The 20,050-nt window shown below is 48.2% G+C and overlaps 1 protein-coding gene across 3 annotated transcripts in view; it reads left to right on the forward strand.

The window, feature by feature from the left end:
* HDX (highly divergent homeobox) overlaps positions 1-18,871 on the forward strand; it is a 115,079-nt gene extending 96,208 nt beyond the window's left edge. For all 3 annotated transcript variants that reach the window (XM_073598092.1, XM_073598093.1, XM_073598094.1), the window contains 4 exons: positions 866-948; positions 1,385-1,459; positions 14,866-14,988; positions 17,841-18,871. In XM_073598092.1, coding sequence (XP_073454193.1) covers positions 866-948; positions 1,385-1,459; positions 14,866-14,988; positions 17,841-17,966 — 407 coding nt within the window. In that variant the 3' untranslated portion in view covers positions 17,967-18,871. The remainder of the gene's footprint in view (positions 1-865; positions 949-1,384; positions 1,460-14,865; positions 14,989-17,840) is intronic.
* The last annotated feature ends 1,179 nt before the right edge of the window (positions 18,872-20,050 follow it).

Here is a 20,050-nt window from a genome sequence, read left to right on the forward strand (position 1 = left end):
GGGGCTGGAGAGAGCACAGTGGGGCTGGAGAGAGCACAGGGGGGCTGGAGAAAGCACGGGGGGCTGGAGAGAGCACATGGGAGCTGGAGAGAGCACAGGGGGGCTTGGGAGAGTACGGGGGGCTGGAGAGAGGACAGTGGGGCTGGAGAGAGGACAGTGGGGCTGGAGAGAGTACAGTGGGGCTGGAGAGAGCACAGTGGGGCTAGAGAGAGCACAGGGGGGCTGGAGAGAGCACAGGGGGGCTGGAGAGCGTACAGGGGGCTGCAGAGAGGACAGGGGGGCTGGAGACATCACAGGGGGGCTGGAGACAGCACAGGGGGCTAGAGAGAGCACAGGGGGGCTAGAGAGAGCACAGGGGGCTGGAGAGAGCACAGGGGGGCTGGGGAGAGCACAGGGGGGCTTGGGAGAGCACAGGGGACAGGAGAGAGCACAGGGGGGGCTTGGGAGAGGACAGGGGGCTGGAGAGAGGACAGTGGGGCTGGAGAGAGCACAGTAGGGCTGGAGAGAGCACAGTGGGACTAGAGAGAGCACTGGGGGGCTGGCGAGAGCACAGGGGGGCTGGGGAGAGCACAGGGGGCTGGAGAGAACACAGGGGGGCTGGAGAGAGGACAGGGGGGCTGGAGAGAGGACAGGGGGGCTGGGGAGAGCACATGGGGGCTGGGGAGAGCACGGGGGGCTGGGGAGAGAACGGGGGGCTGGAGAGTGCACAGGGGGGCTTGGGAGAGCACAGGGGGGCTGGAGAGAGCACAGTGGTCATCACTGGAGTGTATGGAGACAGGAAGTGGTGGCAAAGAGGCTGCAGTAGAATAGCGAAAGAACATAAATCCTTCCACACAATAACACGCTCTATGTTGTGTCTTCTCAGCGGATGAAGCGGCGGATGTGGGGCGCAGTGATGATGTAGCAGCTAAAGAAGACGGTGCAGACGGCCTCCCTGTGCAGAACGTGGTATGTATCATTATACACCCGAAATGTTCTATGGGGTCACCGGGACAGTGAGGAGCCTTGTGTCATCAGTCATGGAGCTCCCACACCTCTCCTTGTGTGTGTGCTCTGTGCAGTGACCCCTCGTGTGTGCGCTCTGTGCAGTGACCCCCCCCCCCGTGTGTAAGCTCTGTGAGGTGACCCCTCGTGTGTACGCTCTGTGCAGTGACCCCTCGTGTGTACGCTCTGTGCAGTGACCCCCCGTGTGTACGCTCTGTGTGGTGACCCCCCGTCTGTACGATCTGTGCGGTGACCCCCCGTGTGTACGATCTGTGCGGTGACCCCCCATGTGTACGCTCTGTGCGGTGACCCCCCGTGTGTACGTGCGGTGACCCCCCGTGTGTACGCTCTGTGTGGTGACCTGTCGCTATTAATGCCCATCCCCCTTTCTCTGTCACAGAAGGTGGAAGCTCCGGAGGAGGAGGTCGGTGACAAGCTGGATGCTGATCAGATGCGCTCGCTGCTCGATTATAAGGTGATCACACAGATTATTATTACTTTGTACATTCACATCAGTCCCCGCCCCCGAGGAGCTGACATTCATCCATACACATAGTAGAGCCAATTCTCCTCCCAGCATGTCTATGGAGTGTGGGAGGAAACCCACGCAGGTGCAGGGAGAACATGCAGGTGGCGCCGTGGTTGGGATTCGAACCAGCGACCCTGGATAAAAGAACTGTCTGTGCTGCCCTCTGCAGGGCAGCCGCATTCTCGCCTTCATCCTCCCATGGCCCATACAGCCTTTCTTCTTCTGCAGGATGCTGGCAGGGGGCAGGCTTTTCTACTCAGACTGTGGTTGCTTTCTAAAAAAAACCAAAGGGACCTCTGCAGAGAGACCGCTGCTTACAAGTAAAGAATGCACAGGATTTTTCCTGCCGCATGCTGGTAGGGGACAGACCTTTCTACTCAGGCTGTGGATGCTTTATAAGGCAACAGAGAGAGCTCTGCCCACAGAGAGCAGGAGTCCTCCTTCTTCAGCATGCTGGTTAGGAACAGGCTTTTCTGCTCAGGCTGTGGCTGCTTTATAAAGAAACCAAAAAGGGACCTTTGCAGAGAGACCACTGCTTCCACGCACAGGGGTCCTTCTCCTGCATAATGCTGGCAGGGTACAGGCTAGACATGTGCAATTCGTTTCGTTCCGAATTAGTTTTTTAGCGAATTTCAACACATTAAGAAATATCCGAATGAAGGAAAACCAGTTTTCGAATTTACGAATATCCTGAAAAATTCTATAAATTCGTAAATTCAAAATTAGAAAAAACTGTAAAATTCGAAATCCGTAAATTTGAAAATTCAGAATTATTGCAATTCGAAATTCGGAAATCCGGAAATGAAAAAAATCCAAAAATAAGAACAAAAATCCGAAAATTCCAAAACCCCAAAATTCAAAAATCTGACATAGTAACTAATAATAATTTAACTATTACTAACGTTTTGTTCCGAATTCGTTTTTTTAGCGAATTTCGGCAAATCAGTTCATTCGGAAATATCAGAATCAACAAAAGAATTTTTCAGATTATTCCAAAATCCGGAAATTCGAAAAATCCGAAAATTGGAACAGAAATTCAAAGAACGAAAATCCGAAAAGTAAAGGTATTGGAATTTCCTTTCAAATTTGGCTGTTGGTGAACATAACGAATCCGAATTTATCCGAAGTTACGAATTTATCCGAAATAACGAATGCCGCATCTAAACCAACGAAATGGAACTAATTAATAATGATAAATAACAATAATAATAATAAAATCTTTATATTATTATTATTTATTAATTTGTTCCGTTCCATTTGTTTAGATGCGGCATTCGTTACTTCGGATAATTTGTAACTTCAGATAAATTCGTATTCCTTACGTTCACCAACAGCCAAATTTGAAAGGAAATTCCAATACTTATAATTTAATAATTAGTTATTATTTTGAATTTTCGTTCTTTAGAATCTTCGGATTTTCAAATTTACAGATTTACGAATTTTCTAATTTATGAATTTCCGGATTTTTGAATTTACAAATTTTTGAATTTCGAATTCACGGATTTACGAATTTACAAATCTACAAATTTACGAATTTTCAAATTCTCGAATTTTCAAATTTACTAACTTTCGAATTTTCGATTTTTCGAATTTCTGGATTTTCAAAATTTCGAATTTACGAATTTCGATCATAACGAATAACCCAAAAAACGAAAAAAAAAAAAACACATGAAACAAAAACAAAAACAAACAACATTTTTTGGCACTGCACATGTCTAGTACAGGCTTTTCTACTTTCTGAAGAAACCTAAGGGACCTTTGCAGAGAGACCACTGCTTCCACTCAGTTCACAGGGGTCCTTCTTCTGCAGGGTTCAGGCTTTTCTACTCTCTGTAAAGAAAATGAAGTGTATCTCTTTGCACACCGTGGGGGGGGGGGGTTCTTGATGCACCCAGAACGTATTTTGCTGATTTAATCTGGAAGTTGAGTCGATCGTTCAGATTTCAGGAGATGAAGACGGATCTCAGACTCGGTTCAGCCCCTGACAATCCAATCTTTTCTTCCTAATTCCATTTTTGCAGGTTAGGGCGCGGTGGGCGGGGTTTGTCGCGGTGAATTCTCGCTCTGACTCTTCGAGGGATCGCCGATTAAATTTAAACCCCCCCCCTGATGGAAGTTCGAGGAAGAATCCGTTTTCATTTCTTGTTAGACAAATTCCAGCGGACGCCATGGTAACCGAACCAGCGGGGGGATTTCTGCTGCCAACCTTCGATGGCCGGTGTGCAGAGTCTCCACTGGATTGGCGCGGTGTACGCGGCGGCGGGTCGTGAAATGTTGGAGAGCGGTGAGCCGTGCCGCGATCGCTTGTCAGAGCCGGACCTGGGCCGGGTTTTTTCGGGGAGACATTCCTCGCGCTGCTGTCGGGTCGCCGGGCAAATAATTCAACAGGAGAACGCGATTTTCCTTTTCTTCGGTTGTTTAACGCCTGCGGGGAACGCACAATCTGCGGTTTTAAAATGGCGTGCAAACCTGATGTGACGCGCGTCGCCCTCTTTCACCATCGGCCTCCCCCAATCTCCTCTCCCCGTCCTGCTGGGGCCGGATTATTGTCCTTCAGATGGGGGCGGGGCTGTAGCCAGCGGGAGTAGAAAAGGTCCCGGCATCAGTGGGAGGAAACAATCCTCGTCTATGGTGTCCCACTCCCACTGATACCAATGATGAGGCACTATTCCTCCCACTGATACCAATGATGGGGCACTATTCCTCCCACTGATACCAATGATGGGACACTATTCCTCCCACTGACACCAATGATGGGACACTATTCCTCCCACTGACACCAATGATGGGGCACTATTCCTCCCACTGATACCAATGATGGGACACTATTCCTCCCACTGATACCAATGATGGGACACTATTCCTCCCACTGATACCAATGATGGGACACTATTCCTCCCACTGATACCAATGATGGGGCACTATTCCTCCCACTGACACCAATGATGGGACACTATTCCTCCTACTGATACCAATGATGGGACACTATTCCTCCCACTGATACCAATGATGGGGCACTATTCCTCCCACTGATACCAATGATGGGACACTATTCCTCCCACTGATACCAATGATGGGGCACTATTCCTCCCACTGACACCAATGATGGGGCACTATTCCTCCCACTGATACCAATGATGGGACACTATTCCTCCCACTGATACCAATGATGGGGCACTATTCCTCCCACTGATACCAATGATGGGACACTATTCCTCCCACTGATACCAATGATGGGACACTATTCCTCCCACTGACACCAATGATGGGACACTATTCCTCCCACTGACACCAATGATGGGACACTATTCCTCCTACTGATACCAATGATGGGACACTATTCCTCCTACTGATACCAATGATGGGACACTATTCCTCCCACTGATACCAATGATGGGACACTATTCCTCCCACTGATACCAATGATGGGGCACTATTCCTCCCACTGATACCAATGATGGGGCACTATTCCTCCCACTGATACCAATGATGGGACACTATTCCTCCTACTGATACCAATGATGGGACACTATTCCTCCCACTGATACCAATGATGGGACACTATTCCTCCTACTGATACCAATGATGGGACACTATTCTTCCCACTGATACCAATGATGGGACACTATTCCTCCTACTGATACCAATGATGGGACACTATTCCTCCCACTGACACCAATGATGGGGCACTATTCCTCCCACTGATACCAATGATGGGGCACTATTCCTCCCACTGACACCAATGATTGAGCACTATTACTCCTCCTACTGACCACAGGCACCATGTAATTATTTTAGAAATAAGAAATAGAATGGTCAAGGAACAAATCCGAGGTCAATGGCAAGCAGCAATCAAGAGTAGTCAAGGGGGCGTGGCCTGACCTGGCATGAAGATGGCTGCTTAGTTCTTCAGCTCCTGCTCTCACACGACCTGAACCCTGCCTAACGGAGGATCAATCGACCCAAAATTGAGCTAAATTATGGGGACTGCCTCCCGGAATACATCCACCTCACGTTCCCGCTCCCCGAGGGAGCAAGCGGACAACACTGGACATAATATCCCTGAGATGTTCAGAACGAACAGGGGAAACATGGCGCCCTCCCGCCAGAGGAGCTCACAGGCCGCAACTTCCTCACAACAGGGAGCGCCGTCCCTCACACTCCCTGTCAGCCTGACGACTGAGAATGCAGCGGAGGAACAAACTCATCTCCCCCAGTTAAACATTAATGATCTGCGGATGATTGCGGCAGATATAAAGGACACCCTTGCTGCCGCCATTTCGGAGCTACGCCTGGATCTGCGCACCTTAACTGACAGAGTCGCGGCAACGGAACAAACGGCCGAACAACAAGACTTACAATTGCGCAAGACTACCCGCCATGTCGATACCCATACTCTTCAGATGAGAGACATGCAGAGGCATATCGAGGACCTCGATAATAGGGGTAGGAGACATAATTTAAGGATCAGGGGGCTCCCTGAGTCAATTGAGGGGGAACATCTGACGCCCTCCGTCACTAGCTTGTTTAACGGTATCCTTCACAGACCTCTCCAGACACCAGTCGACTTTGAGAGGATTCACCGCGCATTAAGACCCAAAGGAAGGGACACAGATCCACCCAGGGATATAATCTGCTGCCTGACTGACTATAAGATAAAGGAAGACATCCTCAGACAGGCCAGAAGCATCCCTCAAATAATTCATGAAGGGAAATCAGTACAAATATTTCAAGATCTCTCAGGCATAACTCTTCAACACCGCAGAGATCTGAAACCTCTACTGGACACACTTCGCTCCAAAGGAATCACATACAAATGGAAGTTTCCTTTCTGTTTAGCAGCCACCTCGCAGGGTCGCACTGCATTTCTTAAAGTGCCTGAGGACCTTCCCTACTTTTGTGAGGCGCTCAACATTCCGCTAGTGGAAGTACCTAACTGGTATGCGGAATTTCGCCGCTCTGCACTGCGCAGGGATCGCCCCCCCGCAGACCCCATGGAGGTTGTAAACTCAGGGCAACGAAGGAGAAGATCACCGTCTGCCACTGCACACCACGGCACAAACCGCACCCAGCACCGCAACTTTAGGGCATCCGAATCCCCCACCTCAAGAAGAGCCAGACGGGATCGCTGATTCCCTGGGAGGATTCGACAATAGCTTGATAATGCCGCCAAGCCATGTTTTCACTTTTCAGTTGCTTTGTGCGGCTCCTTCGTTATGATCTCCCCCCTCATTACCACTAACTAACTTTCTGATATGAGAAAATGTGAACTGTTGACATTTTGTTTAATGACACTGGGAAAAGGAAGACAGGGAAATTCTATTGGCCGCCCCGCTTCTACCATCGGACTCTGAACGCCTGCGATTTGAACTACGACACCCATGATGCCTCACGCGCACACTCCGGATATGCACACCCACTCTTGTATGGGAAGCGGAAGCCCTACACTCTACGGCCCACCGCTGTAAAAATCCCCGGCTCATCAGCGAATGGCAGCAAGCGCACCACAGCCATTGAGGCTGCCCAGCCTCCGTTCCCGACGCCTTGAAACTCACACCTGGATATGGAGCAGGATGCACGGATTACCGCCCAAACATACTCCGACTACTGTCCTGGATCGCGAAGGTAACCGAACCCTACCACCCCCACCGCGCATAGAAGAACTGCATGCCATCCGAACCTCCAGTGCCAATCTTCCATGGACGACCACCCGCTGACTCCAGGACACCTCCGCTATCCGGACACGGACCCTCCAGACATGGCTGCTCCACATCGTCGGAGCACAAGGTGGACTTTCAGAAGATCTTCCCACACTGAATCCCCGATTTGCTGGCATCCCAGGTATTGGACACTGGCACGGACTCGTCCCCCTCGAGGTACTTGCTATCATATGCAGAGGTTTATGTCTAGAAACCGTCATCCCACACACACTCTATGATTTCCCACACTATTGCAATATGTATTCATCTATTACTCTGATGAGAGATATGCCAGTGGACGGGACAAAAACACTCAAGAGGGTGAACCCTGTACACTTTCTCACCGTCATTAACCCAATGCAATATTTTGCAACAATTCTCTGGATACAGGTATTCCCCAGTTTGTGCCGCATCTTGCACATCTATTTTACTGTTGTTTTACCACATTGAGTATAACTCACTAAATGTTTTTCACATGTTACTTATATTGGGTTTACATGCTCAGGGCATGAGCTAGACAGCCCTGATGGTTACTACCAGAATTGCATGGCGCCTTGGCATTCACGTCCTGGAGCCCCCTCCAGGGCCTTATTCGGGCAGGGAGGGGATTTCAGAGAGGCGACCCTAACGTGCATGGAACCTGATAATATGACTTCCGCTCCTGATACCCACACCTAAGCGACCAAGCACTGTAGTTGTAGTTATGTATTATTCATGCATACCCACACCCTTTCTCCTGCCCACTCAACCTCGCCTCCCACACAAGCTGTGCAGGGATCTGCGACTTGTTCTCACGACTGAATGACAAACAACACTTCCATGCCGTACATAACGCAACCAAGGTTGTGAGAGGGAGGGGGGGGGATGAGGGGAGGGGAAAGGAGGGAATTAAAAAAAAAAAAACAACTAAACACACACACACGAAAAGGGACGGACGGTCCCACACACTCCTCCTTTCTTATAACTCCATGGTCGAGAGATAGCAGGAGATTCAGATTCACATATCTCACGCCATCACAAGCCCTCTTGTGTCTGGTCTACACCAACCCCCACACAGTGGAGGTGCGTTGCACTTACCTGTATCCCACCGATCGATTCTCTTGATTAGAGATAACGGGATAGTAATTCATCCCGGTCACCTCTTCGGTTACCCCGTGGCGCTCTATACATCATAATACAGACTGCCTATAACACATATAGAGCACCAATAACCCATTCCTACCCCCCCTAACCTGTTCTGCCCCACCCAAGCGGAGGACATGGACACTCAACACGCACCCTCAGCCGAGAAGCATACAATCACGTCCCTCAATTTCAAATCCATTAATATACGCGGCCTAAATACCCCCGAAAAGAGATCCCTCCTACTCTCCTCACTGCACAAATCCAACACCCATATTGCTCTTATCCAAGAAACCCACTTTAGATCTGACGCAATCCCCAAATTACAGGACAAACATTTCCCGATAGTTTATCACGCAACCAATGACGAGGCTAAGTCCAAAGGGGTTTGCATCCTAATATCCAAACACTGTCCCCTCAAGGTCTCTAACACCCAAACCGACCCGTGCGGAAGATTCCTATTCATAAAAGGTGACCTTTATGGAAAACAAATCACTATTGCCAACTTGTACGCACCCAATGAACGACAAGTCCCCTTTTTTCGCACCACACTCCAATCACTGATGTCTTTCAGCTCGGGCACACTAATAATCGGAGGGGACTTCAATGTACCCCTCAATCCCTCTCTTGATACGTCCAATGGCCACTCATCTCTTACTTATAGAGCTCTTCGCGCCATCAAAACACTATTTAAAGACCTATTGGTGCACGATACTTGGCGCACACTGCATCCTGATGGTAAGGATTTCACCTTTTATTCCCCACCACATTCTAAATATACCCGCATAGATTATTTCTTTCTCTCTCAAAATGACCTCCCCCTACTAAAGACGACTAATATCGAACCAATGGTCCTATCAGATCACAACCCTATAACTTTGACCCTACACATGCCCACCACGAGGACACGTTCCCAAATATGGAGACTGGACAACTCCCTACTTACGGATACAGCACTCGTCAGTACGATCTCCCAACAGCTTACCAACTACTTCACTGAAAATGGAATAGGTGACACATCACATGAAACAGTCTGGGCTGCACACAAGTGCGTCATAAGAGGCATGTTCATATCTATGGCTGCACAACGACACAAACTCAGAAAAGCTAAACTAGACGAACTGTCTAACCGCATCACTAAGTTGGAACAAAAACACAAACAATCCTTAGCATCTGAAGCACTCGCAGAACTGACTCGAGCCAGAAATGAGCTTTTAGAAGTACTACACACACTTGTTAAGCGTAAATACACATTGCAACGAAAATGCTTCTATGAGTTTGGTGACAAGTCAGGGAAACTTCTAGCCAGAGCCCTACAGACTAAGAAAGCTGCCCATACTATCCACTCGATTACAGACCCAACTGGTAGGACCTTTGCCTCATCTGAGGATATTGCTAAACAATTTGTACATTACTATACAGACTTATACAACCTACGTTCCCCGCAAACGACCGCGGCCACCACCGACAGAAAGGAAGCAATCAGCAAATTCCTTTCCCAATATGCCCCTAACTCCCTCTCAACGGAGGATTCCGCATCACTAGATTCCCCACTGTCTTCAGACGAACTCATATTAGCCCTGAAACAAATGAAACCAGGTAAAAGTCCCGGCCCAGATGGACTCACGGTGGGGTACTACAGATCTTTCTCTGACATTTTAATCCCGCCACTCGTCAAGGCATTTAATAGTTTCGATCCCTCTAATGTAGCCTCGAAGGACATCCTAGGTGCCCACATCACCCTCATCCCCAAACCAGGCAAAGACACGACCCTGGTCCCCAACTATCGCCCAATCTCCCTACTTAATGTAGACGTTAAAGTTTATGCCAAAGCTATTGCCAACCGACTCCTACCACTAATCCCCAAATTAGTCTCTACAGATCAGGTCGGTTTCGTTCCCGGTAGGGAAGCTCGAGACAACACCACCAAAGCATTGAACATCCATCATTGGCTAACCACAACAAAATCACGCGGCTTCTTCCTGTCCCTGGATGCGGAGAAGGCGTTCGACAGGGTAGCTTGGGACTTTATGGAGGCAACCTTATCCTCTACGGGCCTCCCACCGCATTTCATTAGAATGATAATGGCCCTTTACACAACACCCACAGCTAAAGTGAGAGTGAATGGGCACCTGTCGGACGCCTTCTCCATATCCAATGGCACTAGACAGGGTTGCCCCCTGTCCCCTTTGATCTTTATTCTTACTATGGAACCCCTCCTACGCAGACTTAGACAAAACCCAGACATTAAGGGAGTAGAGATTAATCATAAGCAATTTAAAGTAGCCGCATATGCGGATGACGTCTTACTATTCCTTACTGACCCAATTACGACCATTCCCAATCTCCTCAAAGACTTTGAAACCTTCAAATCCCTCACAAACCTAAAAATAAACTTCTCCAAATCAAAAGCCCTTAACATCTCTTTACCTAACGACCTCGTCACGCTATGCAAACAAAACTTTCCATTTAGCTGGGAACCCAAAGACATTACATACCTAGGCATTAAATTACCTTCCAAACTGACAGATATCTTTAGCCTAAATTTCTCACCCATCCTACAAACCCTCCAAAACGACCTACATAACTGGAATATGAGACCCTTTTCTTGGTTTGGCAGAGCAGCGGTCTTAAAAATGAACGTGCTACCTAGATTGCTTTACCTATTTCAAACTATACCCATACACATTCCTATATCCTTTTTTTCCACACTCAAAAAGCTATGTAGAAATTTTATATGGTCCTCCAAACAACCTAGATTAAAATGGACTAGACTGACGACTCCCAAATCGCTGGGGGGTCTTCAAATACCGGACATACAAAAATATTATTGGGTCTGTCACCTCTCCAGAATTGTCGATTGGCACACTAACGACACCAATAAAGACTGGGTATTTATCGAAAACGCATTCTCCCCCATACCGGTGAGACTCCTACCATGGATCGATCAAAAGAAAATACCGATAGAAATCTCACTACACCCACTCATTAACCCCACGCTGAAAAACTTTGCGGCAGCTAGCATAGTGCTCCCATTGAGACCCACTCCTGGCCCTATGACACCCCTGGAGAATAACCCAGACTTTGAACCCGGAATACGCCTACGCATCCCCTCATCAGACCCGCATAGACCCAGACTCAAAATACAACAGCTGTTCCACCAAAAATCTCTCATGACATTCCAGGCCTTGACCACCGCATTCCCAGACTACCACATCCCATTTTACAAATATTTACAAATACGTCACTTTATTCATGGCCTCAAGCCCACCGCAGACTTACACAGGGAACTTACACCCTTTGAACTCTTGTGCACTGCTCAAGAACCCCAAAGACATCTCATATCATCCATATATGCACTGCTATTTTCCAATCAAGACCTTAAACAAGACAAACTAGTCAGACAATGGGAACAAGATTTGAATTTAGATCTCACCACCGCGGACTGGACACATATTCACAATCACATGCATAAAGGCTCCCTCAACACCTCTACCCAGGAAAACAGATATAAAATCTTTGCGAAGTGGTATAGGACTCCTGACAAAATTCACAAATTCCAACCTACTATTCCTCCACTCTGTTGGCGTTGTAACGCAACCAAAGGTACACTACTACATATATGGTGGGAATGCCCACTCATTCAAAATTACTGGGCTGAAGTTCACCGCTTGATCATTCAAATAACAACATACTCCCCTGACTTCACCCCTGCTCAATATTTACTTCATCACACCTCGCTCCCACAAAGAACTTATAAAAAATCCCTGGTTTTACACCTCATCAATGCGGCCAATCTATGTATCCCAGTACTTTGGAGAAGCACCTCTCCCCCCACTGTTCAAGATTGGATTCGGAGGGTAGATAGATTGGCTGAAATGGAGAACCTTATCCATCAATCCTCCGACACTCCGTCCAAATACAAACACATTTGGGCGTGCTGGTTTCATTTTAAATCAACCATTGCCGAGAATTACTCAGCTAATTGCCTTCTCCCGGAGCTCGAGGGACGAACGGACACATAAATACCTGAACATATACACCAATAAACATGTACCAGGCTGACAAAACCTCCGTCTCATCCACCCCTCTGCTCCCCCCCTTACCCCTGTTCCACAATCCCCACCATTCTCAAGATTCCTTTGCAATGGCTCCGTACATTGGGAGTCTCCTCTACATCATGAGGAACCTACGAGTATAACGCTGACATGTTTCTATAATAACTACGCCTGTGTTCCCCCTGCTGGGCACAGCTAGATCCCCTTGGGGGTGTCCGGGAGGGGGCGCAGAGCTCATTTGGACGATTACCATCGAACAATATAATTAATGATTACCTATTACAAATCATTATTCACAAAATCCAAGCATACATATCTACAGTGAAAACAATACTGTTGTAGACACCCACAACTCCCCTCTTATGATACACCAGCACTAGCATCTTATAATACAGGGTTAGAGCTCACAATTGCTCTCATGTCAGACTTATTGGTCTTCTCTCCCTTCTGATACTAATCGGCGAATACCGCTGATACAAATGTTGATATTATGATCCATATTGTAATGCTTTATCCCTTTGGATTTACTTGTTTTACTCATCTTATGTATTCTTAAGACATGTACCTCTGTAACTCCTGCTGTAATATTGTGGAAACTCAATAAAAAGTCTTTAACAAAAAAATCAAGAGTAGTCAAATAGGTTTCCAGGTAGATCACACACTAGCACAGGAACAAGGGGGGGCTGAAGATAATCCAGCAATTTGGCAGTGTCTGGGCTGGGCTTATTTAGGGAAGTTTGAGGTCACTTCCTGTGCACCTCCTGGGCATTTTCCCGCCTTTTTCCATCAGGTTGACGTCACTTCCTGTGCGCCTCCTGGGTATTTTCCCGCCTTTTTCCATCGGGTTGATGTCACTTCCTGTGCGCCTCCTGGGAATTTTCCCGCCTTTTTCCATCAGGTTGATGTCACTTCCTGTGCGCCTCCTGGGCATTTTTCCGCCCTTTTCCATCAAGTCTTCTGCACAGGTGCGGGTTGGCGCCCTGAGGCGTCTTTGGCACATGCTCAGTTGGCACGGATTTCCTCTTGCAGCAACGCACCATTGGTGCATGTGTAGCAGGCCCTGGACTCTTACACCAAGTCCATCTACAGTATGTACTGTCACATGCGCACGAGCATTAGCTGCACAAAAACTGATTCCCTGACAGATAGTTTTGGGAAACGTTGCCACTTTGGTGAAACACATTGGAGTCAATATGGAAGGCGAAGCCTTCCAATGCAGGGATCTACTGTTGGGAGGGAGATGAGTGGAATCAGCTCTACCCTTCTCCAAGATGGCTGCCAAAGCTCACTGGGAGATCCTAGTGATGTCACAGATGATGTCATAGGCTTGTAGTTGGTGTTTGGTGGGGCTGGATGGACACAAAGCAGATTTTGATTTAGGTAAATATAAACTGTTACTTATTCCTTTGAGGTGATGAATCTTTAGTGAAAAGTGACCTAGTTGTGGTCTTAGGCTGAGGCCTCTCTAAAATTGGTGGCCGAACCGCTCAAGAGATAATCAGTTTTTTGAGTATAAACCTAGGAGAGCCGGGTGAAGATGGTCAGATAGCTTGATGTTGATATGAAATGTTCACTGAATATAGCATGTCCAACGCATTTCTAGAGAATGGTCCCCTCTTCTTCTTCTGGGTTTTATATGTTTCTTGAGGATTACAGGAGCCTCCTACAAACTATCCTGGACCTACATCTGCATTTGGAAATCACAATTTCGAGTATAAAGTTATGAGCTTCTGGGTCAGATAGCTTGATAATGGTATGAAATATTTATTGAATACTGTATGGCTGGCGTGTTTTGGAAGAAGGGTCTCCAACTTCTTCAGGGTGTTAAATGTTCCCTTAGGGTTTACAGAAGCCTCCTTCAAACTATCCTGGGTCAGATGATCACATAGCTTGATAATGGAATGAAATGTTTATTAAATACAACATGGCTTTGGGAGAAGGGTCTCCTCCTTCTTTGAGGATTTAAATGGTTCCTGAGGGTTACGGAAACCTCCTTTAATATATCCTGGACCTGCGTCTGCATTGTGTTACATTGGAAACTCCGTTCTGGAGTATAAAGTTATGAGCGCTGTGTTTGGGGGGGGGGTCCACCTACTTCAAGGCTGAAAAAAGAAAGACAGATAAACGATACATACAATGTGGTATTTGACCAACTACTATATGGTCAACATGTTTTAGGAAACAGGTCCCCCCCCCCATCTTTTGGGTTTTAAATGGTTGAAGGAGGAAGATGTGATAATAGGAAGTAAAGGTGTGGTGAGGAGTGAAGCTGCAGTAATTGGGATCAGAGATGGTAGTGATGGTAGGGAGTGAAGATGTGATAGTAAAAAGTAAAGTGTGGTGGTGGGGAGTGAAACTCTGATGTGGGGGGGGGGGGGGGATGCGGTAGCTTTATTATTACCAGAATATTTTTTCTCATATTTTGTGCCTTTGTGATTTCTGCTGACACTTCCCCCTCCCCACCAATGTGCAGAATGAAGAGGTTCGGTACATAGAGAATGAGTTGGAGACCTACAAACACAAATATGCAGAACTGCAGAACTTCACCCGAAACCTCATCCTGGCCATCAGATCCAATGACATCGACCAGCAGCAGGTAGGTTGGAGCCTCTGTTCTGCCTGGACATTTTCCTTTACCTCTCCTTCTCAGATTTCCTCCTCTACCTGGTCTGCCTGGAAATACTCCTACCCGGACTCTAGCCAGAACTTTCTTCTCTGGCTGTTTTTGTGTTAACTCTCTCCTTTGTCCATCCTGCCCGGACTTGCTTCTCTGCCGATCTTGCTTTCCTCAGCCTGTCCTGATGTAATTTCTTTCTCTGCCTGTCCTGCCTAGACTTTCTCCTCTGTCCATCCTGCCCAGACTTCCTTTACTGCCTACCTTAACTGAACTTCTTCCGCTGCCTGTCTTGCCCTGACTTCCTCTTCTGTTTGTCCTACCTGGACTTCTTTTGCCTGTCCTGCTTTACATTCCTCCCCTGCCTTGTCCTCTCTGGACGTCCTCCTCTCACTGCCCTCTCTGGATGTCCTCCTCTCACTGCCCTCTCTGGATGTCCTCCTCTCACTGCCCTCTCTGGACTTCTTCCTCTCCCTGCCCTCTCTGGACTTCTTCCTCTCCCTGCCCTCTGTGAACTTCTTCATCTCCCTGCCCTCTCTGAACTTCTTCCTCTCCCTGCCCTCTCTGGACTTCTTCCTCTCCCTGCCCTCTCTGAACTTCTTCCTCTCCCTGTCGTCTCTGGACTTCTTCCTCTCCCTGTCCTCTCTGGACTTATTCCTCTCCCTGCCCTCTCTGGACTTCTTCCTCTCCCTGCCCTCTCTGGATTTCTTCCTCTCCCTGTCGTCTCTGGACTTCTTCCTCTCCCTGCCCTCTCTGGACTTCTTCTTCTCCCTGATGTCTCTGGGCTTCTTCCTCTCCCTGCCCTCTCTGGACTTCTTCTTCTCCCTGATGTCTCTGGACTTCTTCCTCTCCCTGCCCTCTCTGGACTTCTTCCTCTCCCTGCCCTCTCTGGACTTCTTCCTCTCCCTGCCGTCTCTGGACTTCTTCCTCTCCCTGCCCTCTCTGGATTTCTTCCTCTCCCTGTCGTCTCTAGACTTCTTCCTCTCCCTGCCCTCTCTGGACTTCTTCCTCTCCCTGTTCTCTCTGGACTTCTTCCTCTCCCTGCCCTCTCTGGACTTCTTCCTCTCCCTGCCCTCTCTGGATTTCTTCCTCTCCCTGTCGTCTCTAGACTTCTTCCTCTCCCTGCCCTCTCTGGACTTCTTCCTCTCCCTGCCCTCTCTGGACTTCTTCCTCTCCCTGTTCTCTCTGGACTTCTTCCTCTCCCTGCCCTCTCTGGACTTCTTCCTCTCCCTGCCCTCTCTGGATTTCTTCCTCTCCCTGTCGTCTCTAGACTTCTTCCTCTCCCTGCCCTCTCTGGACTTCTTCCTCTCCCTGCCCTCTCTGGACTTCTTCCTCTCCCTGTCCTCTCTGGACTTCTTCCTCTCCCTGCCCTCTCTGGACTTCTTCCTCTCCCTGCCCTCTATGGATTTCTTCCTCTCCCTGCCCTCTCTGGACTTCTTCTTCTCCCTGATGTCTCTGGGCTTCTTCCTCTCCATGCCCTCTCTGGACTTCTTCCTCTCCCTGCCCTCTCTGGACTTCTTCCTCTCCCTGTCCTCTCTGGACTTCTTCCTCTCCCTGCCTTCTCTGAACTTCTTCCTCTCCCTGCCCTCTCTGATCTTCTTCCTCCCCCTGCCCTCTCTAATCTTCTTCCTTTCCCTGCCCTCTCTGGACTTCTTCCTCTCCCTGCCCTCTCTGAACTTCTTCCTCTCCCTGCCCTCTCTGATCTTCTTCCTCTCCCTGCCCTCTCTGATCTTCATCCTCTCCCTGTCCTCTCTGGACTTCTTCTTCTCCCTGATGTCTCTGGACTTCTTCCTCTCCCAGCCCTCTCTGGACTTCTTCCTCTCCCTGCCCTCTCTGGACTTCTTCCTTTCCCTGCCCTCTCTGACCTTCTTCCTCTCCCTGCCCTCTCTGAACTTCTTCCTCTCCCTGCCCTCTCTGATCTTCTTCCTCTCCCTGTCCTCTCTGGACTTCTTCCTCTCCCTGCCCTCTCTGGACTTCTTCCTCTCCCTGTCCTCTCTGATCTTCTTCCTCTCCCTGCCCTCTCTGATCTTCTTCCTCTCCCTGCCCTCTCTGGATGTCCTCCTCTCCCTGCCCTCTCTGGACTTCTTCCTCTCCCTGCCCTCTCTGGACTTCTTCCTCTCCCTGCCCTCTCTGGACTTCTTCCTCTCCCTGCCCTCTCTGATCTTTTTCCTCTCCCTGCCCTCTCTGGATGTCCTCCTCTCCCTGCCCTCTCTGGACTTCTTTCTCTCCCTGCCCTCTCTGACCTTCTTCCTCTCCCTGCCCTCTCTGAACTTCTTCCTCTCCCTGCCCTCTCTGATCTTCTTCCTCTCCCTGTCCTCTCTGGACTTCTTCCTCTCCCTGCCCTCTCTGGACTTCTTCCTCTCCCTGCCCTCTCTGATCTTCTTCCTCTCCCTGTCCTCTCTGGACTTCTTCCTCTCCCTGCCCTCTCTGTACTTCTTCCTCTCCCTGCCCTCTCTGGACTTCTTCCTCTCCCTGCCCTCTCTGGACTTCTTCCTCTCCCTGCCCTCTTTGATCTTCTTCCTCTCCCTGTCATCTCTGGACTTCTTCCTCTCCCTGCCCTCTCTGGACTTCTTCCTCTCCCTGCCATCTCTGGACTTCTCCCTCTCCTCGTCCTCTCTGATCTTCTTCCTCTCCCTGTCGTCTCTGGATTTCTTCCTCTCCCTGTCCTCTCTGGACTTCTCCCTCTCCCTGCCCTCTCTGGACTTCTTCCTCTAGTATATGATGTACATCAGCTGTGTGAAGTACTGTATTATGGCATCCTCCATGTTTCTGTCATGTGATGCATACTTTGTAGTGATTAATGTTGTGGATATAACTTTATTTGTCTCCCCCAGACACTCCTGAGCGATCCTCCGGTAGATTTGGATGATATGGATTACAGCCACACATCTCCCGAACATGACGATACCTCATACAGCATGTCCTCCGTGTCCGAGAAGAACAACCCAGACAGTGTCTGAAGACGCCACCGCAATGCCCGGACTTCATCAGCACCATTTTGATGACCTCATCGCGACGGATCTCTGAGACTCATTCTGATGACCTCAGCATGGTGGATCTCTGAGACTCATTCTAATGACTTCATCGTGGCAGATCTCTGAGAGTCATTCTGATGACCTCATTCCGGTGGATCTCTGAAACTCATTCTGATGACCTTATCGCGATGGATCTCTGAGACTCATTCTGATGACCTCATCGTGGCAGATCTCTGAGAGTCATTCTGATGACCCCATTGCGGTGGATCTCTGAGACTCATTCTGATGGCCTCATCGTGGTGGATCTCTGAAACTCATTCTGATGACCTTATTGCGATGGATCTCTGAGACTCATTCTGATGACCTCATCAAGGTGGATCTCTGAAACTCATTCTGATGACCTCATTGCGGGGGATCTCTGAAACTCATTCTGATGACCTCATTGCGGTGGATCTCTGAGACTCATTCTGATGACCTCAGGGTGGCAGATCTCTGAGGCTCGTTCTAATGACCTCATCGAGGCGGATCTCTGAGGCTCGTTCTGATGAACTCATTGCAGCGGATCTCTACGATTCATTCTGATAACTTCATTGTGATGGATCTCTGAAACTCATTCTGATGACCTCATCGTGGTGGATCTCTGAGAATCGTTCTGATGACCTCATCGCTGCGGATCTATTAGATTCATTCTGATGACCTCATTGTGACGGATATCTGAGACTCATTCTGATGACCTCACAGCGGCGGATCTCCGAGACTCGATAAACTGACGGACTTTACAGTAAAACAAAGCCTAACTTATTTTCATCAGACGGAAATAGAATATATTTTGCATCCCAAAAATAAATATTTCTGCTTCACAGAGTGAATAAATGATGTTACAGTGTGAACGGCGGTCTGTACTCCTCTCTTATGATTGGATGTAACTGGTCGGGGGTTGGGACCTGTCAAGAGCCACAGCACTCCAGCAACTCTGTAGCAGCTTCGGATATCTCTGCTTTTTATCTCCAGTGATTGGTAGCCGGACACAGAGTTGCGGTTGTCACTGACTGCAATAGTTCTGTGGGCCGCTACAAATCTCTGGGGCGCTAAAAGCCGGCAATTCTGTTGTAGTTTTAAACGCTGCTAAAAGTCAAATGCATTTAGCAGCTTGAAATTTCTGCCACAACGACTTTATTAGCTGCAATCTTTTTATTATTTTTTTTTAGAACAACAAATCCTTAGGGAAGAGCGATATTGTAGCTGCTACACAGTTGACGTGTTACATTGACCTACAAGGGGAGCACAAGGTGGTCGGACATCATTCTTCTTATCGGATTGTCTCCAGATCCCCCAACCAAATCCCGATTGAAACCCAGACATCTAACATGACCTATAGAGAGTCAGCGCAGTACATAATGGGACATAGGAAGAGGGGAGGGAGCCTGATCCCCGACTTGGTACAAAATCGTTGATTTGCTTATCATATACAGTGGGGGAAATAATGATTGTCTCCCCTGTAGATAGTTACATAGTTACATAGTAGGTGAGGTCGAAAAAAGATACAAGTCCATCAAGTCCAACCTATGTGTGTGATTATGTGTCAGTATTACATTACATATCCCTGTATGTTGCGGTCATTCAGGTGCTTATCTAATAGTTTCTTGAAGCTATCAATGTTCCCCGCTGAGACCACCGCCTGTGGAAGGGAATTCCACATCCTTGCCGCTCTTACAGTAAAGAACCCTCTACGTAGTTTAAGGTTAAACCTCTTTTCTTCTAATTTTAATGAGTGGCTGCGAGTCTTGTTAAACTCCCTTCTGCGAAAAAGTTTTACTTCTATTGTGGGGTCACCAGTCCGGTATTTGTATATTGTGGGGTCACCAGTCCGGTATTTGTATATTGTGGGGTCACCAGTCCGGTATTTTATATTGTGGGGTCACCAGTCCGGTATTTATATATTGTGGGGTCACCAGTCCGGTATTTATATAATGAAATCATATCCCCTCTCAAGCGTCTCTTCTCCAGAGAGAATAAGTTCAGAGCTCACAACCTTTCCTCATAACTAAGATCCTCCAGACCCTTTATTA

This window comes from Aquarana catesbeiana, linkage group LG09 (genome assembly GCF_042186555.1).
Source record: "Aquarana catesbeiana isolate 2022-GZ linkage group LG09, ASM4218655v1, whole genome shotgun sequence".
Classification (NCBI taxonomy): Eukaryota; Metazoa; Chordata; class Amphibia; order Anura; family Ranidae; genus Aquarana; species Aquarana catesbeiana.